At 42.6% G+C, this 27,738-nt stretch overlaps 2 protein-coding genes and 2 pseudogenes across 2 annotated transcripts; 2 read left to right on the forward strand and 2 right to left on the reverse strand.

The window, feature by feature from the left end:
* The first annotated feature begins 392 nt into the window (after window positions 1-392).
* On the forward strand, window positions 393-3,465 carry LOC145485019 (uncharacterized). Its single transcript, XM_081463665.1, has 4 exons — window positions 393-439; window positions 749-1,033; window positions 1,649-1,880; window positions 2,180-3,465. Exons 1-4 carry the CDS (start codon window positions 395-397, stop codon window positions 2,440-2,442), a joined length of 825 nt encoding a protein of 274 aa, XP_081319791.1. The 5' UTR covers window positions 393-394; the 3' UTR covers window positions 2,443-3,465.
* Window positions 3,466-10,813: 7,348 nt separating this feature from the next.
* LOC145484974 (uncharacterized) lies at window positions 10,814-13,462 on the reverse strand (annotated as a pseudogene).
* Window positions 13,463-18,233: 4,771 nt separating this feature from the next.
* Window positions 18,234-19,737, reverse strand: LOC145485646 (uncharacterized; annotated as a pseudogene).
* LOC145485025 (uncharacterized) lies at window positions 19,736-25,036 on the forward strand. The gene has a single exon (XM_081463672.1). It carries the CDS (start codon window positions 23,940-23,942, stop codon window positions 24,681-24,683), a length of 744 nt encoding a protein of 247 aa, XP_081319798.1. The 5' UTR covers window positions 19,736-23,939; the 3' UTR covers window positions 24,684-25,036.
* The last annotated feature ends 2,702 nt before the right edge of the window (window positions 25,037-27,738 follow it).

The following is a 27,738-nucleotide window of genomic DNA, read 5'->3' on the forward strand; positions in this document are numbered from 1 at the left end:
ACTAAAATTCACGAAACTAAACTGTAGAATTACCTGTGTAACATTAAAGATTAAATTTTTCTTCGGGACCGAGTAACTAAGAAAAGAGTAGAAGTTGTGATAACTTTATTTCATTACAAACGACTTGATTGTAGTTTTAAACTCAAAGGGAATACATGCCTGTATGCTGTCATTCAGATAGCTTACAAATCTTTTACGATTGCTAATGAAAAACATAACGGGATTTTTAAGTTCTAAATGTAAAGCTTTGCATGTTTGTTCATTTATGTTCCAATTCCGTGCCAGGTTGAAAGACTGTTTTTGTTTTCATTTAATTTACCTTAATAATCTTTGCGATTATTTTTGTTGTTAAGCTCTGAAACGTAAGAAGACTTCTGAAAGGAGACGTGTAGCTATGCCCAAAAAGGCAAAGAAAGGCAATGAAAATACATGTGGCAAGGTACTTGTAGAGTATTATAAAGTAGTGATCAATGCAGCCCATGATGAGCTTTAACTGGATATCTCAAAGTCTTGTACTTCCACTCCCAGACTCTGAATTTCTGGCAACTTGTAAAATATGCAAACTTAGTTATCCGAAGTAACTACTGGAGGAGTAAATTAATTTTCAATTTTCAAAATCTCAGCCTCTGGTTTATCCTTAAAATATTCTTTAAATTTCGCAAATTTCAACCTCGATGTTCTTATAAAATGTATTCTTCTAAAAAAAGGAAGAGTGTACATAGTTTAAAATACCTGTCTCACTTTTCAGATATTATGTACGACCCAGATGAGAGAGGACCATCTAGATGATGAGGACACCTATGACCTCCCAGAAACACCAAGTGTGCCATCATCAGTATCGCCCAAGGCAGCCACTCCACCTCATCAAGTCAAGGAACCCTTCAGTCTGCCAGGAGTCCTTGACTGCAGTCCAGTTCATTCACTGAAACCACACTCTCCTCACTGTCATTTGATGTTTAGCCCAGTAATAAATATTCAGTCTCCTAGTGCCAGCCGTGATAGCATCATCACCAGGAGAGACTTCACTAAACTGGTGAGTAACATCTACTTTTCTAGATAAGGCATTTTTTGTGGCCCTATATTGATCTTAAGTATCTTAGGGCCTCTTCATACGAGCCAGGGGTGACTTGGTTTCTGAGATCTCGCCTTGTCACTCTTTTTCTTGTAAAAATTTCCATGTTTTTATCCGAGAAGCCGAGCTGGTGCGGTTGCCAAGATCTCAGTAACTGGGATGAAAATTTTCCATGTGAGCACTCCAGCTGGGGTGACAGGGACGAAAGTTTTTGACAAAGTAGCTTCGCTCTAGCCTTAAAAGTTCTCTTGAGTTTCATCCCAGTCGACTGGGCTCAAATTTCCGTTATGAACAGATAACAAAATTTGTCCCGGTAACTAAGCCAGCTCAGTTACTGGGCTCATATCATAGGCCCTTAGTTACTTAGGCCTCAGGCTTAGACCAGTTCTATAACCAGTTATTTGATCATTACCATACCTGCGTACAACAGGGTTTCATTTGCATTTAGGCTGATGCCTTTGGTCAAACTTTTCACTTATAACTGTTGTCTAAGCTAAGCGTGATACAATGTTTAAGTGTCAACACTAGCGGAAGATTATCAGTTCGTTATTTTAAACGCTTTCTTTATAATTGCAGGTTAATTTGGTAGAGAGCCTGAGTAAGTCTGTGCAATCAATCGATGCAAAACTCAATCAGCAGTCAGAGGAAGTTGGGGAAATCAAGTTGGCGCTGCAACGTCTAGAGCAGCCTCAAAGGAGCCTTCCACATCCAACACCTATGGAGCTGCCAGTGCCTCCACAAGTTGAACCTCCTGTCCAGACACAGAATCTCTTGGCATCCCTGCTCCTGGAACAAGACTGCGACAGAGGTGACCTTTGTTATGTTTTAACTGTAGAGCACATAATAATTACCACGCCTGTCGGTACTTGAAGTTAATTGAAGTAAAATATATTGTAGCTGAAAAGGGAGTTTCAATGAAAATGTATATATGTATGCGTCTAAGAGATTTTGGCCATTTCTCAATCTGGTCTTCCAGACTTGAAAAGGAGATTACAGTTCCTATAAACCACCAACCTGCAGTGCAAGCAGTTTTAATTATGAACAGTCCCTTCATTGTTTTTTTTCATTTTTGTCGCTAAAACCTCTGCCTGTTTCTTTCTGTTTTAGTGAGAATTGATGGAATGCTTGGTATGACGCTGGGGATTGAGAATTACCGCCATCTGCAGACCCTCACTCAACCAAAGAAATTCACACTTGCATTAGCGGAGAAACTCTATGGCCTGGAGCAGATGGCTACAGCAAGCGTCACCAAGAAAGACTGCAATAAACAAGTTGACCTTCAAATTACCCAGGCAATTAAAAGTGAAGTTCTTCCTCATTGTCTACCGAGGAACAGACAAAATTATGGAATGGCTGCATTGCTAGTATAGCTGGCAAATGTAAAAATCTTCGTTACGCCAGGAAGAAGGTTTTGGAAATTGCAGGAACTTTTAATAGCAATAATTTATAATCGTGGTGTTTCGGTCTACTATTAAGTGTCTTATTAAACTCCGTTTTACCAGGCAAGTTTGTGTATGTATATGTAAAATTGGTATCAATAGGAAATGTAAAATGCACTGGTCAATAAACAGTCAAATGTTGCTAGCAATTACATTTTGTTTTGTCTTTCCAGTCTGTTCCCGTGTGCATACAGTGGTTGTCATGGCTGCTAATTTCTGAGCAAATTTGCATCGCTTGGTCGTGACATTTTTTATAGATTTAAAAAAGAAATTGAGACTGGTACCGTTGCAATCAATTGTGTTCTTCACTAGCCTGAAAAAAGAGAAAACCAGAAAATTAATAATACGTGTAACAAGTCTTAAACCCACCCCATCACTTCTCCTTCGTTGCGATCACCGTTCGTTGTTCTTGCTTTGTTGTTTTTGTTTTTTTTTCTGACGGTATGGAGGAAATTTTACTGTTTACAATTATTATATATGATGTGTCCCAGAGTCCCAGACCCACAGTGTGGAGCAGTGCGGAATGAACTTATTTGAATTAGCATCTTCTGTATCCATTTTGTGTCAAAGGTTAAAAAAACGACATATTTACTAAGAGGTAGCCTCCAAATATAATGCAAATTTTAAAACAAGCAAGTTTCTCAGTCAGTGAAAACATGCATGTGTGACGAAAGCATGAATTTTTCACATGTCAGTAATGTGCGAAACTTTATGCAAATTCATGGCGTCACAACAACATGATTGTTATCTAACTTATTCAAGCTACGTGCTGTCTTCTTAAAGATTTCTTCACTCAATATGATTTTCTTCGAAATAAGAGGAATTCACAAGGCAACCACATTAGATTTCGGTGTTCATTAAATCATTGATGTGCTTATCACAACATACCAGTGATGTTTTGCATTGCAAACAGCTGCAAACAGGACAGAATTTATGAAAGCTGTTCACATCTGTAGGCGACTTGATTACCTTGATTAACATTTGTTTATTTTTTTCTGGAAAAGTTGTTTTGTCTGCAACAATGACTCTGCAACAAGTTCTAAAAGAAATTTACAACATTGTGGCCTCTCATTTGTTTACACACGCAGTCTTAGTGGTTCAGTGTGAGATTTGAACGAAAGTTGTCTTCACTTATAGATCATGCAAGAAGAAAGAAAAAACTGGTGGAAGCCAGGTTAATTACACTTTTCTTCATGGATCGTTTCCTCAGCATCTTCATTATTTGGAGATGTTTTGTGATTGTCGCATAATTATAAAGTTAATGCAATTGAAGGGCTTTTTTTTTCGCAAGTGACATGAACATGTAGTTACAGGAAGCTCAAGCCAGGGTTATTCAAAAAGTGGATAGCACTATCAACTGAATAAATCACTATCTAGTGGATAGCACGGTTTGTTTTGTTAAAATTTATCCACTGGATAGCAACTAATCTGGTGGATAGCATCATCCAGCCTTCCAACAACCTGGGCCAGGTTCATACATAAGGTAGGTAGGTAGGTAAAGTCTGCATACGAGCCAAGTGGCTCATCAGGCCAGAGCTTATCCTGTTTTCTGTAGCATGAAGCGACTAGGAGTATTTCTACTCCCCTCTGGATGGGATGCTAGTCCATCGCAGGGTTACCCCCAGCATTAAGTTCACCGGTACCCATTTATACACCTGGGTGGAGAGAGGCACTGTGAGAGTAAAGTGTCTTGCCCAAGAACACAACACAATGTCCCCGGCCAGGGCTCGAACCTGGACCGCTCGATCTGGAGACGAGTGAACTAACCATGAGGCCACCACGCCTCCTCAGGTTCAAACATGAGTACGTGAAATAAGCGAGCGCGTTCAATAAATTGTGAGCAAGTGCTGAGCATTTCCACCACCAACACGGCATTACAAAGAGCTCTTGAGTTTGACTTGCAGCAACTTCTTGCGCCTTCTTGTGGCTTGCGGTAAGATTCATAAGTTCTTGCGTCGTCTTGCAGTTAGATTTTCAACTTCTTGCACCTTCTTGCGGTTAGACTTTCAACTTCTTGCGTTTCGAAAGTTCTTGTGGGTAAACTGCAAACACACGACATTTTTACCTCTCGTGGCAGCTTGCGTGTTCTTGCGGCACAAGAAGTTCTTGCGCCACTTCTTGCACCTGCATTATTTTTGGGCTGTCTTGTATCACTGGTGAAGGCAATGTCGTCAAGTTTATTCTTTTTCATGATAGGCTGCTGAGTGCATTAGAGTATTAGAGGAAAAGATCACTTCCATTGAATGCCTTAGGATTCTAGAGAGTTCCAAGGCAGTCTTGGCTGCACTTTGCCGCTATATAAATCAACCAGCAGCAATGTCTGACAAGTATGAGACAGTTGAACTTAGTCATTGTTGCATCTGGCGAGAAACGAGAACCACCAGAAAGTGGATAAGTATGCTGCCATTTTGGATAAGATTAAGACAAGGTGAGATTTTGTGGATGACCAACAGCTTCAGCCTCTTTTCTTGGGGTTGTTGGGGGATCCCGTACGAGCTAAGGTAACCAAAGACACAAACGCAATTTTGAAGGGAGATATTCTCCATGATAGTTGCGATTTTAATTTCAGTATCCAGACTTTCTACATTTCATCCAGTCATAACCCTGTAGATGAACCTTCGTGGGATTTATCAGACCTCGATTGTATGCTTACCCCTGAGAGGTGGTTGTACTTGGAACAATTTTTTAGTCCTCATTCATTTGATCTGATGCCCCTGGATAGTAATTGCCAGAGGGATAGGAATGGGAACCCACCACCTCGCTTTATCCCTTGGCCTACCCCTGGCTCTGCAGGGTGAATGTTTTTGCCAATTCTTTGCCTGCTTGTTGAAACATTTGTGCTTTTCCGCCTTTTGTCTTCATCGGTCCCCTTCTTCGTTACATATTCAGTCAAGATTTCCACAATGCATTCACTTTGGTTGTTCCTGACTTTCACACGTGATCTTTTTGGTGGGCACCCCTTCAAGCTGTGATTGTTGACCATTTACTTTTAGGCAGAAGCGGCTCCAGTTCATTGCTTCTTTTTCCTTCTCGCATTCTCCTCAATGGCTCCCGTGTAGCCTAAAATGGGAGCTTTGGGCTTTTCGATGTGTCTGCCAGTGACTTAACAGCTTTTGTTTACGCTATTCGTTCCCAGGTTGCAAGAATTTGGAAAGCCAACTGACACTGTTCTGCATGTTTGTATCCAAATGACCTTGACACCAATTTTTGTCAGGCGTGCGGTTTGTGGACTAGTCTTGTGCAGATGGGTAAGCCTAGTAAACATATAGATCATGTGGGGATATCCAGATGTTTCCAGGAATTTGCTGACGTGTCAAGAAACAAGCCTTATCAGCGACTGAAGTCCACCCTGGAACGGCAACTGTCAGATTTCCTAGCTTCCTTGTCCCCACCAAAGTGCATTTCTTCCTGTACTTTGAACGATATTATCAAGTTCTTGATAAGCAAAGACAAGTCAGGCAGAACTGTAGTTCATACTCAATCATCTCCACGTGTTGGTTGTAATTGCCCCTCATGTTTGGCCGCTGGCTTGGTAGAACCATTACTAGGGAAACTCAGGGCCATTTTCAACAATATTGGTGGTTTGTGCATTACACTAGGATGTCCAATACTGCCGGTTCTTTTCCTATTCCCGCCTTGCATTCCCTTTGCCAGACCTGGCGTCTCATCCTAGCAACCTACAATGTATTGTTTAAATCATCACATTCGCCTGATTTCCTCCTTGCATTATGTTTTGTCAGCCTCCTTTTGCTCATGGATGACGTAAGTTATTCCATGAGCTTAGAAGGTAGTCCAATGGGACTTACTCACTCACTCGATTCTGATGAATTCATTCATTAAAGTTGGATTAAACACTTTTCTCCTACCTCCCCTGCAAAGTATTGTTTTTGTCTGAAAGACTTTGGGCCATATTTTTGGCTGGTTTTATGGGGCTACTAGCAAGGCATAAATTTTTGTCCAACAGCATGGAGTAACATGACACGGAGGTCGAAGATGGTTTTTCGTTTGATCTGTAAACAGGGATTCCTTCATGGGTTGAAAAAAGGGAAGTCATTACACTATCGAACACTAGCTGTAACAAATTGACATTGAAATCCTAAAAGCGACGATACTTGCATCAAAACCTTAAAAGATACGATGTCTATCGATCGTGGTCTGTGGACAAATCGAAGGAGTAGTATAGAGGGAGTCAGACAAATACCGTTTCGAAGAGGGAAAAGTGTTTAGCTGTTTTGCAGCCCCCCAGCTTTAAGTCCGAACCTCACAAGCTCCGTTCGGTTGAACCTGGGGGACTGCAAAACAGCTAAACGCTGGGTCCCTCTTCGAAACAGTATTTGTCTGACTCCCTCTATACTACTACAAGGGAAGGGAGGGAAGGGGAGGGATACCAATTAGATAGAAACGACCCCGCTGTGATACCGCCCGAACACCAACAATGTTTTGAGGAACAAACAAGTGTGCGTGGTTGATGCGTGGCCAGAAAGAAAACTGTCAACTTTCCGAGGCCATTCAAAACCTCCCTCCAGAGCTTCGTGAGATAATTTACATGGAGTATCTCGCAACAAAAAGAAGGGAAAAAAAGGAAATGGGTTGGGATGAGGTACATGATGCCATTGAAGAGGTGCCCTTCTGTGAAAAACGATCAAGAATTGTAAAGGGCATGTTTTGTTGTAAATGCAACTTCTGTGGCCTGAACGGACTATGTTACGAGTGTTATAAAAATGGAGTAAAACACTATCTTGGCTATCCCATATATGACAAGAACGACGAAATCTTTCAGAAAGTTTACTAAGCGGCGACGATATTAACCTCCGTTCGAATTAACATTTTAAAATTCACGGCTTCGTTTGCATATTATAAAAACATGATTGTCAGCGTTCACTTGATTGCATTTCTTGGGAATGAATATTTCACGCCTGAGTGGCTGAGACACGTGCGTGATATTACATGTGAAGTTGCTGATTGTTTTCATGACATGCTTCCGGTTGTTTAAGGCCTTCAGACTACAGCTTCCCGTTGTGAATTCCTGATGGCTTCAGTTAAAGCCGGTTGCATTCCTCTTGGCTTCAGTTGAAGCCATCAGGAATTTTCAAAGCCACCAAGAATGTTGAAGCCAAGAGGAATTTTACAGTCAGATTTCTATTTTTTCCCCACAGTTTGTTAGAATACGGAATTTCTTCTCGGCCTGGTCAATAAAAATAACACTTTTCACCTTTTTTCGAGGAAAAATTGGGCACGAAACGCGGTAGAACGAGATTTCACTAGAGCCATAAAAAGAAGCAGCTGATCAAGGGATTTTCCCTATTTCGCATTTGACTGCAGCCCCCTCTACGCGTGAAGGTAACGCGGTGTAACACAATCATCTGTTTTTAATAAGACTAAGAGAGAATTTTGTGTTTTTTCGCTCAAAATTTAGTTCAAATTTGTGCTGGACTACGCAAGTTTTTTTATAAATTCTTGCTGAAGCTGGTTTTTCATTTTTTCAAGATCTGGCTGGAGTGGATTTGTTTGTTTTTGCACAAAGTTTGAGCGTAAAGTCTCTTTAAGTTGGCGATATTTCTGCATTTCACGTGTGATCAGTTGAAACTCCGTGTCAGAAACCCGATTATCATTCAGAGCTTGTGAGACAGAGCTGTTTATCGAGTCATGTTTTGCAATAGCCAGAGAATGGATTCTAGAGTACTTATTAACTTTGCGTTCAAGCTTCTTGTTGACAACGGACAGGCCAGTGGAAGCTGTGCCAGATAAAGCTGCTATCGCGGCCACAGGCATGCCGATAACAATTCCAACACCAGTGAGTGTTGTTGCAACAGCCCCAGAAGACAGAGCTGCCATGACAGCACCAAGGCCAACCACGGAATAGTGAATTGCTTTCCGGGCTTTTTTATATTTTTTCAACACAAGCCTGTAATGCTCAACCTCAACAGATATTTCTTTTTCAATTTTACTTATTTCAGTTAGCCGGAAATTCTCGACATTTGACGTTTCGGGAAGGCTTGGATAGATTCTTCTTTCATTCTCGGCAGGCAGCGCGCTTGGAGGTAACAGATTTGCAGAAGACATTGTATATAAAGAAATTTAATTTAACTCTAATTCAAAAAGAAGCGGGAAGCCCTTGAAATCAAAGAGTTTGCCATTTTCATCTTTGATGCTAATAGTTATGCTATTTATAAACTTGTCCGTAGAACAGTCTCGCAAAACCTGTTGCGCAGAACTGTGGTAGCTTACCTTTTCAAAAGGCTTCCCTTTCACATCAAACAGGGCTAAGACATCTGACCTTTTGCCATTGAACAGATTCCATTCTGTGTCGATCAAATCACAATGAATGAAATATGTCGTTGGAGATGTAAGCCATTTTACAAAGGTTATAGGTGACAACTTTCGCCCAATACCAAGCAAAGTGGCTAAATCGCAATCAAGTTCAATCGGTTTTTTCCCCAAATTTCTGATTACAAGCTGGCCAACAGGTTGATTTATTTCTGTTTGCAACTCTCTATATTTATATTTGTTGAACAGACCTATTTCTTTTGCCATTCTTTCTAAACTATAATGCCCTGGCATTATTTTACTGATTGACAAAGTTATATCTTTGTCTTTATCTCCCAAGGTGGCTGAACCTTCTTTTTTTAAAGTGTCCCAGCTGTTGAATAAACTACAAGATATGAGTTTCATGAAATGGACTTTCAGTATCGGTTCTTCAAAATAGATAGTCTCTCCATTCTCTTGCATGACAATAGTGAGAACAACCATTTTATATTTAACAAACAAAATTGTGTTCAAATACAATGGCGAATCCATGGAAAGATCCTGAGTTTTTGAAAAAACTGGCAATCGCAAAGGAAAAGGCGTGGACAAATTTTTTAAACCACTTTCCAAAAGCGAACAAAAGCTGGTTCGTTTCACAAGAAAGCAGCGACGAGAAAAATAACGCAACCACAGAGGTTTTTTCAAAGAAAGCGAAGGCTCCTTTCAAAGCATCTTCGGTTCAGACAGGCGGTATTGGAGTGTGGAAATGAAACAGGCGCTTGGTTTGGTAGACAGCAGAGGTTTTCCTTATCAATTGTTGCCACTTGGTTCAAAAGTTTCTTTGCCCATCCCTGCAGAACCTTTCGACGGAAAAGCACCAAGCCTGAAGAAAATATTCAACGCCAAAATCAAAATCTACGCCACGCCTGATCAATATTTCACAACAAAATTCAGAGAAATATTTCAAAAAACCAAACTGAGGCACACTTCTGGAGCCGAATCAAAACACTGGTTAGGAGGGCCTGACATGAAATATTGGGGACTTTAAGCAAAGACAACGCGGACGGCGACGGGAACGCCACAAGATCAGGGAAAAGCCAAAAGGTCCACTGCGCATGACTGGCGGGAAACAAGTTGACTTTCTGCGTTCGGGCCCGACGTGAGTGAAGCTCATTTCGCGTTGTCTGAAAACGTGGGTTTTTGCTTTCGTTTCCTCAGTCTGCTGTGTCAACGCTAAATAACCCGTGTTACTAATTTCGAGGAACTTTAATGCTTGTTTTCTCTTGTCATGTGAGATATTTCATTTTAAAGAAAAGTCGAGAAATCTGAAGCGAACTCAAGCCAGTCGGCGAACATGTGAGTACCGTGAAATATCTTTTTGAACGCTAATGTAAATAAAGACAACTTACACGAATTTCAATCGAAATTTTTCCTTTCGAGAAGTACTCAAATGTCAAATGGCTCATCATGGTGAAATTCTAACACAATTAAAAGGGTAGACACCATTAAAACTTGCGTAGCTGTTTCGATTTTCAGTCGTAAGATCAGTGGTTTACTTAGATCTTTATCAGTCGGCACACTGATTTGTCGCGCCAGTCTGATTAAACATCTGCTGATAATAAGTTCGTTTACTTCATTGTACAACTCAGCGAGAAGGGGCAAGTTGCGTTTGTGGAAGCGAAATTCGGACCGGCACTCGTCGTCTTCAAACCATTGAAGTTAAAATCAGGAAAGGAATCATAAGGTTGGTCGAGATCATTTGACCGGTTTAAATCGTACAAGAGTAGAAGTTCGTGATCGTTTAACACACCTTCATCGTGGATTATCAAGAGCTGATTGCGAACTTCTTTCAATGAAGTGATCCTAGTTCATCTTGATAAACAGAGGACGAATATCGATAATGTCTATAAGCTTTACAGTGCGGAAACCGCGGTTTCCGACGGTGCTGCTTAATGTTTGTGAATTCTCGACATAACCGCGTTCTCTCCCCAGCCCTTTCACAGGTTTTGGCGTTCCCGTCGCCGTCCGCGTCCCCGCTGCTTAAAGTCCCTATTGGCCGCAACAGCTCAACTTCGCTGTTTTCTGCACGACACAGGGGTGTGGAATTTCTCGTGAAATCTTTGACAACGGGATAAATCTGCCCCAGCAGATAAGAGCTTTTTACAAATTCCACGTTTATTTCACCGTCAGGCACCTTTTGTACCAGCTAGGAGGTATTCAGAGCATGAGCGCTTTGCCCGGAGACCCGCCTTTCAACCAATTCAATAATCATTATGACGTTGCTTCGTACAAAAGGCTATGCAACAAGTTCGGTATAGATCTGTCGAGTGATTTCCGCTACACGCACAGGGAAAACCACGGTCTGGGAAGCATTTACGTGTACGCGTCAGGCACGACTAAAACTGACTATAAATACCCGGGATGGAACAAATTCAGTGATGAAGGCGGGAAAGCTATAAAAGGGGACTTGATTTATTACATCGAGCCAGGTGCCGCTTCTGATACCCAAACGGACTGGTTCACGCCAAACACAGCATCAGGTTTGACGCAGGCGGGCTTGGCGCAAATCAACCAGTCAATTGAGGCTTTCGTTTATTGCATCCTGGGCGTGCAAGTCAACGTATGTAGCAGTATTCTCGGCTCTGGCGGTCGAGTGAGAGAAGCCCAAAGCGAGTTTCTTGTTCTGATGGAAGACACGATCAGACAGCCCGACCTGGCCGAGAGTGTGCAAAGGTACCAGCTCGCGGTGGATCAAGCAAAGGTTAGGCTCAATCTTGCTGTAGCCCCCATGGCCTGGCTTATGCCCGCACAAATGATAATCAATACCGAAACCACGATCGGTTAAAACAGCAAGCTGAAACAGGCGGTCTCCGGGATGAAACTTGGGGTAAACAACGAGGTAAACCTGGAGACAAAAAAAGCTGCGCTCAAACTAATGGCAGGCGGCCAGTCAAAGATTAACCCTCCCAACAGCCATCCATCCAACCCGATACACAAAGTTGCAACAGCCGAAGCAAGGAAATCAGCTTCGAGTGAAAATCAACAAGCACAACCAACGGCGCAAAAAATAGAACCCAAGGCTCCAGATAAAACACCGCAACACGAAATAAACAAACAGCGGTAATTGTCGATGTATTAGGATTATCGGCTTTGCTCATGGCTTGGCGGTAAAGTTAACGCCACTTATTAAGATATTGTTTGAACAAAAAGGCCACCGTGGCAAGAATAAGCAGCCAGGTGTGCTCGGCCAGAAACCCGATGGCTTGGCCTGCAGCTTTGAATAGAAAGCTCACAATCGAGCCAATTAGCCCGGGCAGCAGAGAACCAAGTTTCGCACCAATATCTTTTACCTTATTTCCCAAAGCCTTACCAGTGGCTTTCAAAGTGTTTGTGAGGGCACCGATGACAGCTCCGATTGTGACCCCGGCAGCAAGAAGAACAGCGGTCAATGTCACACCATTTTTTTTGAAGATCTCTTTGACCCTTTCCAAGAGAGGCCGCCCCCTTTCCCTTTCCGCAATCTGAGTTTGCAAATGTGCAATCTCCTCATTTCTTTCTGCCACTCTGCCTTCTGCGGCTTCTTTTTCGGAGGGCGAGGCATTCTCATCTTGGATGATTGCCTGTCTTCCTCGTTTTGGTGCTGCAGCTCGCTTTCCTGCTCTTTCAGGTCGTCCAATGGTTTTGTTTGGTTTAGCCTTTCTTCCATGGTGTTTGTTTCACTTTCTTTTGCCGCGAGGCTGGCCCTGAGTCTGTCAACCTTGGCTTGTTCTTTTTCTCTGTTTCTTGCTTTTTTTGTAAGCAAGTCCAATTCTTTTTTCTTGTTTTCAAGATCGTTTTGATAGTTCTTTTTCAGTTCTTTCAGCCTACGCAGCTCTGCTTCACTTTCAAGATTCGAACCTTGATTATCCTGAATGGCATCAATCTGAGCATCAGTTTGCTCAATTTTACGTCTCAGAACTTCCACTTCTTTCTTTTCTTCTACTCTTTGCGAAGAGAGTGTTTCCGCCTGTTGTAGTTGGTTTTCAGCTTCTATCAGTCTTTGGTGTTGTTCTCTGATTGTATCTCGGTCTTCAGCTATAATTTCTTCAGCCCTCGGCCCAAGTTTATCTTTGAAGCTGTCTAAAAAACTTTTCATTAAGCCTGACTCATCATCTTTTAGAATCTTGTACTGACCATTTTTTGGCCCCTCAGCAACGATTTTTCCCTCATTTTTTCCAGTGCCTCTTCTAATTTTGATTTTTTCAAAATTTGCTTTAGGGAATTTGCCTTTTATCACATCTACAGCTTTTTTGAGTTTTTGCCGCAAATAACTTTCTTTTTGAAGATCACTGATTGAAGGTGTTCTTTCAAGCAAAGTGGTTTCTTCCTGATAAGAAGTGTCAGGCAGGCCTGACTGCTCGTGCTGCATAGTACGCATTTCCATTTGTTCAACCACATGGTAGGGGGCGCCAGGTTGGTAGGGAGTGGATGCCGCGCCTGGCTGAAAAGGTTGTGTTCTCTCAACCTCTTGTTCCTCATCATTGTCATCATCGTGTTCAAGCCGATTGTCAAGGTCCGGGTCTTCATAACCAAATTTGCCACTGCCTGTCGCCATAGCAATAATATATTTCAATTCTGTTATTTTTAAAGTAGAAAATAATCGCCGGTTTATTATACGAAATGTCAGTGCCAGAGAACCTTCGCCCAACGTACAACAAAAAGACATTACACGCCTTGCAGGCCGAGCGCGCGGTCAAGCGAATCACCCTTATCCGCTCTGAAGCCAACCCTGGCAATAAGCTGTATGTTTCTGTGCCCAAGCTGAATGAGAACGAGGTTCTGGTGCTGGGCTCACTAGCACTTCACTTTGACATCATTTCTGGAGGGCACGCCAACAACTTCCTTGTTCAAAACGTCACGCGGGCGCTCATTGACAGGCTGGTCGTGAAGTTTGCAGGCACTATCCTGCAAGACACAGTTGGATATGACATCTACAAAACTTTCGCAGACCTTTTCCTTTCACAGGAAAAGCGAGACGGCATGATTCTTGAAGGGATTCAGAGCGAGGATCTATGCAAGATCCGCTCAGGCGCGGGAGGCAAGAAAACCTCGGGCGTCGCCGCTGAAAACAAGCTGAACAAGGTATATGGAAGCAAGTACCGGATCAGGCTAGACCATCAGATTTTAACCAACCACGGTGTTTTCTACCCCCAGGTCCTTTACAATGACCTCAGGTTCGATGTAAAACTTGCTGAAGCTATACATGTGGTAAGAGGCTCCGACACAACCCTGCTGAAATACAAGCTGACCAACATCCAGCTCGAGTATGAAATTATCCGCAGCAAAACTCTGGCAGATGAGGCACACAGCGTTTACTCCAGCGGCAAAGAGTTCACTTACGACCACGTGATGCATGACAAAGGTGTCTTTCAAAAAAGGCACTGACACGAGGATCAACATCAAAGTCAACACCCAAAGAAGGTCACTAAAAGCCCTCCTCCTGTTTGTAGAGCCATATACTGTGGGCGACAGAGATTCAGAAAAATTCATCTTCCCGGATCTGATGAAAGTCAGCATCACGGTCAACGGCTCGCCCAACATGCTTTTCAACGACGGCATCGAAGGCAAGGACATGTGGGAAGAGGCCCACCACTTCTTTGTGAAGGAGGAAAATAAAACCGAGCACATGAATGTGACAAAGTTTTACACCAGTGATAAGTTCGGGCCTGTGATTGACATGCGCTCCATGGCAGATCAGTTGATGCATGGCAGCGGCAAGCGCATCGTGAACAGTACAGATGGGGTCCAGCTGGAAATTGAGTGGAAAGCCGAAGGCTCAGGTGACGTGAAATGCCATGTATTCGTAATCTCCGACTCCCAGTTCAACATTATGGACAGACAGCTAGAATCTTTAGTTTTCAATATTACATGGACCCAAGCAAGATACCCTTCAACGCTCTCATTGTGGGACCGAATAATTCAGGCAAATCAAGGTTTGTGGTGGACCAGATCTACGGCCCTTTCCGCTTCAAGTTCAACTACATCGTGCTCATCTGCCCAACATTCGCACACAACAAGACCTACCAGTAAATTGGTGAAAATGATCCAAGAATGGATGTGTTAGTATGCGAGCAGCACGACGTGGAAAAATGGTTGAAGCTCGTAAGATGGCTTTTCGAGGGCACCAACATGCTCATAATACTCGATGACTGCGCAGCCTCCAAAGATGTGAAAGGGCATACAGGCAAGCTGGTGAATCTCGCCTTTTCTGCTCGACATATGGGCATCAGCGTTTGGGTGCTGACTCGGAGGATGACCGGCATAACAGCTTCCTTCCAGGAGAACATGGCAGCAATCATTCTCTTTTACACCCCTCGGCCAAGACCACGAAAGCCATTTTTGATGATTACGCTGGCGAACTCTCTCAGGATGAGTACAAAGGTCTGGTTTCAAAGCTGAAAGAGCGAAAGTTCTCTTATCTTGTGTTCTCGCTTCGCCACCCCTACAGTTATTTTGAATAAAAAAATGAAAGTTGAATATAGCCTTGAACAATGGCTGAAGAAGAGGCCGCATTAGTAGAAGTTATGAACCTACTTCAAACTGAACCCGAGCCGCTGAGTGGTTCAGCAGGTGGCATAGTTCCAACCGCCCCCGGACCTGACATTCCTGCTCTTTGTGAGCAGCTGGCCATGCTGGTGTCTACAGGTAAAGCCAAAGAGGCCATTGGAGTGTAGTTAACCCACAAGCAGGTGAAGTGCCTGAGCGACAAAGAGGTCGAGAAATACACCAAAAGGTACGAGACATACATGGGCTCGAAGACAACAGAAAGCCTTATCGACAGCTTCATTTTTCTTGTAACCAAAGTGGTCGCAATGTCCATCAAAATCAAAGACATTGACACTAATCAAAAAGAGCTCAGAAATGACTACATCTTGAACAAAGAACTATCCAATCTGGCCGGCAACCTTGCTTTGAAGTGCGGCCGGTTTCTTGCTGCGGCCGTGGCGCTGATCACCACAAAACATATTGATTTTAACTCGCATTTGGAGAGAAAGGCAGAAGTAAAATTGGAAGAGCAATCCTCAACAACCGTTGAGAGATGGCAGACAAATCCTGAGTGAATTTGTAGCATTATTATATTTGCACAGCAATCCGAGAGCGCACCTGCCGTCACGACGCATTCGCAGGGCGATACCCAGACAGCACCTGCCGTCGATATCACACAGCAAGCAACAACTCCAACTGCAACAACGACAACGCAGCGCGTAAAAAATCCCAAGCGTGTGGCTGCTGGAAAAATGGTTGCTGAAAGAACACGGCTGGCCCGGGAACAAAAGAAAAAAGCAGCTGAGGCTTATATGGCAAGCAACAAGGCGAAAGCCACCACAGCGGCCCCCAAGCCAGCCCCGACTACAGAAGGCGAAAGCCCAAAGTGCAGCAGAGAAAAAAATATCGCCCTCAGCACCACCCGATGGCTTGCTGTTGCCAGCATAGTCGTTTCACTGGTCAGGATTTATTACAAACGGGAAGAGCTCAAGGCCGTATTCGACAAAATAAAAACGCCTGAGCCTGCCCCTGAGCCCACCCTTGTTGAGCCAGAACCTGCTCACACGACACAGCCAAAAGGTTTAAGAAAAATGATTTAAACTTTTCCGAGTGAAATATATCAACATGCTTAAAGTTGACGTTCCCCAGATTCTCATTTCTTCAGCCGCAATTGCTGGCATAGGGCTGGTATGGTACGACTTCAACAAAAAGGTTTATGAAACAGTCTTCAATCTTCTCAAGGGAACACTGTGTGACATGTTCGAAGAAAAGGCAAGAAAAATAAAAGAAATAGAGAAAGAAATAAGAAGAATAAAAGAAGTAAAGGAAGAAATAAGAAGAATAGAAGAAGAAGAAGAAGAAGAAGAAGAAGAGGCCGTGGGAAAGACAGATTAATTTTGTTTTAAACTTTTGTTATTTTCCTTATATCAACCGCTATCATGTCAGACAACAAGCCTGTTAAGACCATCATGGATGCCGCTACTCTCACTGGCTTGGCCGCAAAAAAGGTTGTAAAAGAGAATTTCAGTTCTGATCCCAGCAGCAGTGCGATGAATTACGTGAAGTTCACCGCCGTCATGGCGGGTAGCATTGTGCTCAAACAGTACCTCGAGGACCAAAACATCCTTCCCACCAGCGTCTGAAATTAATGATTTAAAAAGACTCTGATATATAACAACATGGCAAGCATCGCGATTATGGTTGGTGGGGCTGTGTTGAACGCCACGGCTTTTATCGGAGGCAATTATCTGGCAAGGGTGCTTGGCGGGGCGACAAAGCTGCACTTGAAGAAAAATAGCGCCATGACAAAGCTCTCGAGGTGTACCAAGCGGCTTACGCCAAATACACGTGCGACCGCACCCATCTTCTCGACTGGATTGCGACCAACGTGCAAACAAAGGCGGAGGCCAAGCAGAACTTCACCAACACTGACTATGCCTTCAAACTCTACAACCAGGTGCATCCTGACGAACAAATGATACCCCCAAAAAGCCCAAGTTCTCAGATTTCTATCAGCCGAGGGAGCAGCAGAAAAATGGTGAACTAATGTTCGTGGGTGCCGGGGCGCTCGCTCTGGGCTATGCAGCCTTCCGGTTCCTTTAAACTTTTTCACACATCCTTATAGTAACGCTATGGACGGCAAACTCGCAAAGATATACTACAGCCCCGGGGGCTGATGGAAAGGTATCGCTGCGATCAAAAAATTATCCGAGGCAGCCAAGGTACCTGAAGAAACCGCAAAAAGGTGGCTGATCAAGCAAGCGCTCTGGCAGATATTCCTCCCCGTGCCTAGGCGAATTCCTCGGCCGAAATTCGACATTCCTACACCCAACTCGGTCCACCAGGCGGACCTTCTTTTTCTGCTGCACGACAAACTGCCCCGCGGGCACAAAGTTTTGAAATACGCTCTGACCATTGTCGATGTAGCCAGCTGCTGCAAAGAGGCCAAACCCCTGACTTCGAAAAATTCTGATGAGGTCGCCCAGGCCTTTCAGAATATTTACAAGCGCTCGCCTCTGAAATGGCCACAAATGCTGCAGGTTGACCCCGGGTGCGAATTCATGGGTGCTATCACAAAAGAGATGGAAAAGCACAAAACATATATCCGGCACAGGCGCGTTGACATTCACCGCAACCAGGCCATTGTGGAACGTTTCAACCGCACCCTGGCTGAGCGCTTGTTCGGGCACCAGTACGCTGTTGAAATGTGACTCCCTGAGGGCCAGCAGTCCACTTTCTGGGTGAAAAGACTTCCAGAAGTTGTTTCGGCTTTGAACAACGAGGTCACAAGCCTTATCGGCAAGAAACCTGCCGTTGCCATAAAGAAAAAGCTGTTTATGCAAGGCCATCGACATCTTATTCAAGGCCTGTTGGATAGATAGATAGATAGAAACTTTATCAAGAATGTCATCAACCACCTAGCTGGGGAAAAACTCCCCTACTAATACGGGGACATAACAAAAACGAGTTAAATTAGACAAAAAAAAAAAAACCTATAGCTATTTACAATAGTAAAATTTAAATCCAAGTTAAAAGATGTTATGGGACTATGTACAGTGGATTTTATAATACAATAATACATACTTAAAAAAAAGTTCTTTAGGAGGAGCAGAGGAGACAGCCTCTGCAGCCATCATCTAGTAATGCATCAAGATTGTTGAGATTTCTGATGTTCGTCTTGAAAGTGCTGAGAGATGTGGCCTCTCTCATGCTCTTTGGTAATTTTGACCACAATTTGGGTCCTAGATATCTGATCGAGTGCTTACCATATTTCACCGAGTTAAACCTTGGCATTGTAAAGTCAGATTGTCTTAAGTTATACGTACTAGGGTTATTGCTGAAAAAATCACAGAGATAATAGGGGCATAACTTATGTTTAACTTTATACATCAAAGTAGAGAGGTCTTGAAGTCGTCTATTAAGTAATGTGGGCAGACCGGCCCTCGCGAGCAGTTGATTATAGCTTGAGCTGTTGTCCTTAAAAACTGCTCTGAGGCCTCTTTCTTGTATTCTCTCCAGTTTTCTAGTATCGCTAGCTTTACAAAAGTGCCATACTAAGTGACAGTAGGTAACGTAGGGTAAAATGGCGCATTTGAACAATGTTAGTTTTGACTGCATAGGAATTAGGTTTCTTAATCTCATTAAAACGCCTATTCTTTGACTAGCTTTTTTACAGCTAAGATTTATGTGGTCGGAGAAACTAAGATCGGAGTCTAGTGTCACGCCTAAAAGCTGAAGATTATCCGAGGTCTTGATTTCCTCTCCGTTTACATGGATGTTACCATTGCTCTGACTAAAGCCAATGTTCATGGCTTGGTACTTCTTGATATTCCTGGCTAAGAGATTTGAGCCGTACCAATTTGTAGCAAAATTAGCACTCTCCTTGAGTTGCGATGTAACGGCTCTCTGGTCGTCCCCGATATGATAAATTTGGTGATCATCTGCGTACATCGACAATTTCGCGTTGAGGCCATAGGGTAGATCATTTTGAAAAATGTTCCATAGCAGCGGGCCAAGGGCGGAGGCTTGTGGACAGCCGCGGTTTACCAGTCAACTCGAACTGACGTGACAACCGATCTTAACTCGATATTTCCGGTCTGTGAGGTAGCTATTTAGCAGTTGTATGGTATTCTCTCGAAAACCGTATGCCCAAAACTTGCTCAATAGTAGCAGTGGGTGGGTGGAAAAAGCGAAAAAATACTCCCCTCCCTTGTCCAAGTTCGTTATCTCTACCAGCCAGGTGAGCTTGAAGGTGGTGTAAAAAGAGCCACAGACCCAATCTGGTCTTTGAAAGTTTACAGCATTGAAAGATCTTTCACCAAACCGGATCAACCAGTTCTCTACTATTTGCGAGACGGTCCCAAGCGCGGCTTCGTGCGTGAAGAACTGCTCGTTGTCCCTCCAAACACCACTCTTCCTCCGGCTGACATGAACTAAATGTGAAATTCGATTGGTTCAGTGTGTATCCCACTGGGCAGCACCCACCGCTTGTCGCAATAAGTGCTCAGCCCCAGCTTCTTCTGCTTGTAAGTGACCATCTGCCCGCCCTGCATCCTGAAACCTCTGTTGGTTGCCATATCTTTGCTGCCTTCCAACGCTGCCTTAAAACGCTGCCACGTGATCTTGTTCTGCTTCTTTGACATCCCCTTCGTGCTAAACTTATTTTTTTCGTTCTCTGCTTCATCGACGTAATAACACTTCGAGCACAGCGCGATCATCCAGTTGCCCTCGCACTCAAGCTTGAAGAGACTTGGGGTGCGGCCACTCTACTTGTCCCAAGCCAGCCAACATTTTTTTTGCGCCTCCAATTCTGTCTTCAGCTCTGGCCGGACAATGTCTTTGAGCCTTTTTGCAGAGATAGCCATGTAGTTACTGTCCATGTCCATCTGGATCAGCTCAAAATCTCTTCTGTCGAAATATTTGTTGAGAAAGTCGTAATACAATTCCAGCATCCGCAGCTTCGCCAGCTGATAGACAGCGATTCCAACTTGAAAAGGCCGTCTGATTGTGATCCGACACTTCCGGCTCTCCAACTCATACGCCTGCCCGATCTCGTTAAGATCAGAGTAATACACGCTTCACAAGGCTCTGTCAACTACCTTCTCGTCTTTGGTGTAAATCACGTTCGTTTGCCGCTCCAAAGCTTCAATGAGCTTCCCGTACATGCTGTACTCTTGGCTAGACCGCGGGCTGCTTTTGTGCTTCGATCAACACGCGCTCCTCGGTGCACAGCGATACAACGCCAAAGACACAAGTTGTCTTTATACGTATCTAAAGCCGCCATCGGGCCACCATGGGCAAGGTTGCGCAACCAGTCCGGCAAAGAGCCTGCGCCCAACAACGGCTGGCGGTCAATCACAACCTTCAGGTCAACATTAAAAAAGCTTACAAACTTCCACTTTGTTGATGGTCTTTCGATTTTGTCATTTCGTCTCTTCTTTGCTCAACCATTCTTCTGCCTCTGCCAGTCTGTTTATCCAAGGCGAGCCAAGGTTTTTGTAGTACAGAATCACCGTCCCATCTTCAATGTTGTGCAACTGATACGAGAAAACATGCCTCAGGTAAAACGATGTGACATTTTCTCAAATTTTTTCCATAAAGTTTGTTGTTAGGTCTTTTTCCAGACCTCTGATGAAGCACCATCGAATGTAACGCCGCCCTTTACTCTCTTCCCCCTCATGGCTTGCATCATGTAACAGGTCCAAAATCTCATTCTGGTAGTCTGTCACTGTTCGGATGTTCTGCGCAGGAAAAGGGTCATACACCCTCAGGAGCTATTGCGTTTTTCTCACCTTTCTTTGCCGGGGAGGGGGTCTTGGTTGGTAAGGTTTTGGAAGTAAAGGTTTTTGCAAACGCTTCTCCGTTTCTTGGGAAATAGGTTCATCCAGCACATTCTGAAAATCTTTCTAACAGCTGGCACGTTTTCTGCAAGTAATTGCTCTAAATACTGCAACGTTGCTGGTTCGATTTTTGCAAGTTCTTCTTCCAGTCTTTCTTCAAAGTTTTGGTTAACAGAAGACATAGTGACTTGTGATATAACAGGAGGTTTCATTTCTCTAATTAGGTTGATATCAGCTCAAGCAAAACAAGTTCAAAAGTTTTCTTTGCTTTTTTCTGCTTGCGGATAAGCCGCTGTTTTAGCGCGCTCCCGCCGCATTGAATGCAAAGACGGTAATCGCACAAAACCCCAACTCCACAGCTTCTGTACGGGGCAGGAATTTTCATTCCTTTCTTGAGTCGATAGTTGTGCTGCCTGCAATAAACGCCGACACAGCTCTTTCCGCGGTTTTCTTTCGGCCACACATCAACCACGCACACTTGTTTGTTCCTCAAAACATTGCCGGTGTTCGGGCGGTATAACAGCGGCGTCGTTTCTATCTAATTGGTATCCCTCCCCTTCCCTCCCTTCCCTTGTAGTAGTATAGAGGGAGTCAGACAAATACTGTTCGAAGAGGGACCCAGTGTTTAGCTGTTTTGCAGCCCCCCAGGTTCAACCGAACCAAGCTTGTGAGGTTCGGACTTAAAGCTGGGGGGCTACAAAACAGCTAAACACTTCTCCCTCTTTGAAACGGTATTTGTCTGACTCCCTCTATACTACTGAAGGAATCATTTAAAAATATCTTTATGTCACCCAGAAAAGGAAAAAATAAATGCCGTGACATCTGGAAGCTAAGGTAAGCCTACTTGTTGTATGTTTGTTTTTCTTTAAAAACTATGCCTGTAAGAGCACTTTTGAGTACTTCTGAATGTAAGGCCTGGACAAGATAATTACCTGAGGAACATGGCACATTTATTTACTACAAATGCATCGGTAGATGCCCACAACAATGCTCTGTCTACCCTCTCTGAAACTGAGAAATCTCGGATTAAGGCTTTGGACATTATAGTTGGGGACATTTCTGATGATCTCAAGAAACAAATGAAAAACAAAATCCAAGATGATCCAGCCAAGACAATGGGTTTATATTTGCTAGTGTTGGTAGCAACTGCAGCAAAATATGACTCGACAACCTATATTGATGTGACTGACGGACTCACCAATGATGCAGAGGGTGTAATAGAAAACATAGACTACAGAGCTGAAAATTCCACCAGACCATTAGTATTATTTGGGTCTCATTTCCACATCCTGACATAGGCAGAAACCAGTGCTGAGAAAATGCACATTTGTACGTGGCAACTATAGATACAAATCGGACACGAGTATTGGAAGTAACAAGACAATTTTCAGTTAATAAAAAAAGTCACAATTCTCTGGTGCCAATTTCCATTTAGACCCAATGCTATCAAGACTATTCACCATTGTCAAGGTGACATATTAAATGAAGCAGTTATTGATTTTCCAGCATCCACAAGAGATCGACAGCACAAGCATTATGTTGGCTTGAGTCATGTATAAAACATCTCTGCACTGCATATTCTTAATTACTCGGGCTAGGTAGAAAACGCGGGGCCAGGGTCCCGGCGTACGGGGTACGGGGTCCCAGGGTGTGGAAAACGTGGGGTGTGGAAAATGTGGGGTCTGGTGGAAAACAATATTTTCGCCAAAATATGAATTTTCCTCACTAAAATGAGAAGCCAAAGTTTTGTTAGCTTGTATTGTGATGAATATCAATTCAGCATCTCAGTCTGAAACGTGTTGTTTGATCAAAAAAGTAAATTAAACATTTTGTGAGAAAGAAAACCATTCAAGAGCCAACATGTCGTGCATTGGTTTTCTTTCGGGGCATCTATTTTATTTTTCACAGTAACTTGCGTGTATTTTTTACTTTTGAAAAAGAAATAATTAACGTGTTAACAGTCACCTTTGTTTGGGAAACATTTTTTCCAGAAAGTAATCCAATAAGGATATGGTGCAAACCCTTGGATTACCGTGTGTTTTGGCACTAGCACTAATCACCAAATTCCATTCATGAAATCACATGTGGAGTGCTGCCACTCCATAAATCAATTTGCGATACGTGTGGTCCATTTGTATAAAATTGATGTGCGCTGCACACACTTTTGGCGGTAGTTGTAATGGCGTATTTCAAAATACCCACCATCAAAACCAAGCCCAGGAAGAAAAGTAGTATAGACGGTTTGAGTGAGTTTCAGTGGAATGAAATTGAGGCAAAAGTTGAAATTGGAAGCAGGTGTTTTGGAGTGGCCCACAAAGCAAAGTTTAACGGGAACACATTGGTTGTGAAGCGTTTGCGAAGTGAGCGGCTAGCCGAGATTGCTTTGTTTGCCAAAGAAGGTAGGCTGCTAAACACCCTTCACCATTAGAATATTGTTGAAATCCAAGGATGCTGTTTTTCCCTCTGTACTCTAACGCTGAGTTATCAGTGTTTCAAATTCTGTCCTTTCTGAATTGAGAAGACAGTAAATAAACTACTTCCATTTCTGAAAGTGATGGATTCTTTTGAACAAACTTCATTAACTGTTTTCTCACCGACAGTACTAAAAATAGCCCAAGATATTTCTCATGCCCTTACATATCTACACGATAAAGATGTTACTCACAGAGACCTTAAACCCGGGAGTGTTCTTCTTAGTAATGGGTATTACAGTGGGGAGGAAAACCGCAAGCAACCAATAATGTTTTTAGAGTAAGCCTGATTGTGTGCAAACTAACAGAATTTGGGGAAAACAGATCTCAGTTAATTCAAACATCGATGGCAATACATTCTCGCACAAGCAACCTTGAGAAGGGTACCGTCTCCTACATGGCACCTGAATTAATATTAAACAACTTGGAAGGGGCGTCTGTGGAGGACCTCAAGAACATTGATGTGTGGGCTCTGGAGATGACCTTGTTTGTGCTACTCAATCCCAATCTGATAGGCCCTTACTTATTAGAACATGGGGAAAAGGCACTAATGCCTTACAGAAAAGTGATCGCAGGCAAAATGCGGGCACAAGAAATACCAAGGATATCAGAGAAGTATCATCAAAAGCAGGCATCAGAATGGAACAAAGTGGAAAAGATATTCCATCAGTGCATAGTGTTTAATGCTATAGCGAGACCTGCTGCCTGGGACATTCAACGATTACTTGAAGACCAAACAACAAACCGCAGGTGCATGAGCTTGGCAGTCAGTCAGCAAAGTGCTGCGGAGCAGTTTGATCAAGATATGCTATCGTGCTGCGATGAAGCAAGTGACCCACAAAACCACACTGTATTCCTGGAGCATGACGTGACAAACACTTGCAGTTTTCTTAGTCTAGAAATCTCTGACTCCTTGTTAAGTTTGCCTAACACAAGCAACACGTCTTGGGATCAAGTAGCTGAAATAGCCCACAAAGTTATCATTGAACTTCCATCTTTGTTGAACAATGTCAGAGATCCTACCCGCTATTATGATGTACTCGATCTAGCTCCAGGCATCGTAACAACGTTGGAATGTCGCAAAAGATAAAAAGATTATGAGGACTTCAGTCGAAGTACTGATTTCAAACACCAAAGACTGAATGATTCCAACGTGATTTATTAGCATTAGCCATGATTTGATGTCCAAAACCGTCAAACTAAAATACAATCAAAAAACCTAGTCTAAGCGACACGAAATACTAAAACTAAAATAACCATTACATAACACGAATACATATTAAAATACGTGAGTGTGAGGAAATCTAAAATACAACAATTGACCAAGAAATGCAACGAAAATGGCAAGGAAGGAAATACACGCTTACCGATTGTCCTCTCTGTAACGCCTGAATAGACAAGTCGCAAGATAAATGCAGTAACCTTCGCAATGAACTCTCTTGTGTAAAATAACTATCGCAAAACGATAACGCATGAGGTATGACATATGATATCGAAGCATTCCTAATACGCAACAAAGACTAATACTTAACAGAGAATAATACTTAACTGAAAATAATACATAACTCGACAACAATTACACTCAAGGCCATACAGATTATGAAGACACACAAACTTATCCCTCAGCAAGTGGCGCTCTATGAGAACATCATATCCGACAGCTGCATCTTCTCACCTGAAGGTCGCCATCTTCTACGCAACACATTGGCATCTGCACCGAACCAGGCAACGTCAGTATACCTATATACCTGTGTGCCTTATGTCTTTCTAGTTGGAGTTCTAAATGGTTGTTACTTTGCCTTAGACACTCATCCAATTGGAGAAAAGCTAGGAGGAGATGGCAATGGTATGCTGACAATTTTTTCTAGCACTGATTCCGCCAGCTGCGATTCCCTATGCCATTGGATCTGGACCCAGCTACCTGATGGAGCTGTTTAAGAAGATGGAGGCCAGTCATTATCTGCTGTGATTCGGTCTTCACCAGTGAATGAACCCAGTGCACAGGTAGGCACTAAACAGATTACTGTATACAAGACAAGCAACTGAATTTTAAGCTCCATGTCTTACATGTGATTGTTGAGGTCGAAGCATAGCCACCAAATCAAGGGTTGAACAATTTCGCTGGACAGTAATGCGCATTAGTATTTTTACCTGTAGGTTCCATGGAACGATAGAATAAGACATTAGATAATTAACAATTAGACCTGTAGCCCACAAGGGCTACAGGTAAATAGCCCATAAGGCAAAGCCAAATGGGCTACCGACCTGTAGTTCGCAAGGGCTACGGGTCTAATTGTTTTAGTATCAACCAACTAGTCAGACAGAAAAGGCAATAATAAAGTTAGCAAATGCAAGTTGAAGAAATATTTATTCGCGAATAAAATGAAAGAAAGCGTCACGCTCAATTACGCCAATTTTGCTGTGATTGAGCAAGATGGCGCTATCTTGCCCGCTGGGGATTATGTGCTGTGTTCCGTAAGAAAAATTCTCCAAAGCCATATTTTGACCTCAAGCTTATACTTACGAAATAAAAACATGTACCTTGTTTCTATCAAGTTTAGGTGTAAATCTAATGGCGTTCTATCACGAACACCATTCACTATCCTGTTGTAGATGTGCACTTAAACAGTGTGCAGTTGTTATCAAAATGACAGCTGATTCTTTGTGTTTTCGAGGTGTCTGTGAAGAGGATTTAGATACAGTTTTGAACAACTAATAGATTCATACTAAAACATTTAGATTATTCGCTCTCAATTTCTATGCGTGATAGCTGACTCGGGCTGCCCCTTCGTCCACTATCGCATGATAGAAATATTGAGGTCATAATCTAATCGTTTAATAGAAACATGATTTTAAACCAATCAGCGTGCATATTTTCTATGGGCTATTTTCTAAATATAGATCTCTTCATATTTTGTTTCAGGACGTATACCAAGTTGGTAGAAATAAGAAGAAGCAGCTTTGTAAGTGTGTAACATTGCATATCAAACGCAACCATCTTTAAACTGTTTTGAAAAGGTATATAGGAAAATAATTATACTTTTGTGATCTTTATTTTTCCCTCGACGAGGAAGAGCAATAATATCGGAAATTGAAGCCTCTTTCAAAGAGACTAAGAGTCTGATCTGAAAAAGGTATCCGTTTTTAATGGGGGTTAAACATTCTCATATTTTGGTCTGACGTAAGGGTTTCAGAAGCACGTCCGCACAATTTTTGGAGAGTACTCCCACCTCTCTGGTGATGTTAAGACTGACAAAAGAGAATGGACTGTGTTACGGTTTTGTATTTAGTTTTCCTTTCATTTTTGGTGTTTCTTTTGTTTTTCTTTCATTTATCTATTTCGCCGCGCTATGACTCTTGGGACATGTCACGTTCTTGCTTAGTTGTCGCACTTCTGTTAGAGGATCGTTGGGGTTATGTTGTTGTAGGAATCATCGTCGAATTTTAAGGACCTTTATAAGCCAGCTAGAGGCATTACTGCACGGAAAAGATATGTAAGTGTTTTATTGTTTTGTTTATTTTAGTTATATTCCATTAGGTTCGCTTTTCATCGATTATTAAGCTTTTAGTAAGTTTCTCAAGGGACCACGTGTTTAGGTTAGGAGCATTCCAGCGTGGCAAATGCTAGGATTTCGTGCATTTATTTCAAATGTATTGGTCCCTAGCTGTTAGAAATTATTGTTCAGCATTTATACCTTGCATATTTTGTTAGATTTTTCTGTCGTTTTTTGTGCAGAACATGTATTTTCTTGTAGTATTGTTGTTATGTAACTAGCGGGTTCCACCTCCAAATATGAATTCAGCATGCAAGTTTAACCTTTAAAATCGTTTTAGTTTCTTTATTTATACCTTATTTTCGGTTATAGTTAGTGTAGTTTTTGCCTTTGTACGTTCACATTAGTTTATTTAGTTATATAATCATTATTTTCAGTTTACGAGAATCAACATACGTTGTGCAGAAATAAACGAGCATTAATCAGAACTTTCATCGCCTTCTGTGGTCGCATTCTCCGTAAAATACTTCTCTCCGAAGCCCGACACTTCTCGATTCGTCTGTGATTGTCGTAGCTTCAATTACAGACTGGGCTTATTTTTGAATTCCATTCAACAACGAAGTCCAACCAATTGATCTAGCCTAAAGTTGA

Source organism: Orbicella franksi, chromosome 4, assembly GCF_964199315.1.
Source record: "Orbicella franksi chromosome 4, jaOrbFran1.1, whole genome shotgun sequence".
Taxonomy (NCBI): Eukaryota; Metazoa; Cnidaria; class Anthozoa; order Scleractinia; family Merulinidae; genus Orbicella; species Orbicella franksi.

What these genes read in the sequence shown, in the direction of transcription:
- LOC145485019 (XM_081463665.1), top strand. Translation starts at nt 395, where the DNA reads ATGCCCAAAAAGGCAAAGAAAGGCAATGAAAATACATGTGGCAAG. An exon ending in ATGAAAATACATGTGGCAAG is followed by an intron (nt 440 to 748) that starts GTACTTGTAGAG and finishes CTCACTTTTCAG; the next exon opens with ATATTATGTACGACCCAGAT. An exon ending in GGAACAAGACTGCGACAGAG is followed by an intron (nt 1,881 to 2,179) that starts GTGACCTTTGTT and finishes TTTCTGTTTTAG; the next exon opens with TGAGAATTGATGGAATGCTT.
- LOC145485025 (XM_081463672.1), top strand. Translation starts at nt 23,940, where the DNA reads ATGGCAATACATTCTCGCACAAGCAACCTTGAGAAGGGTACCGTCTCC.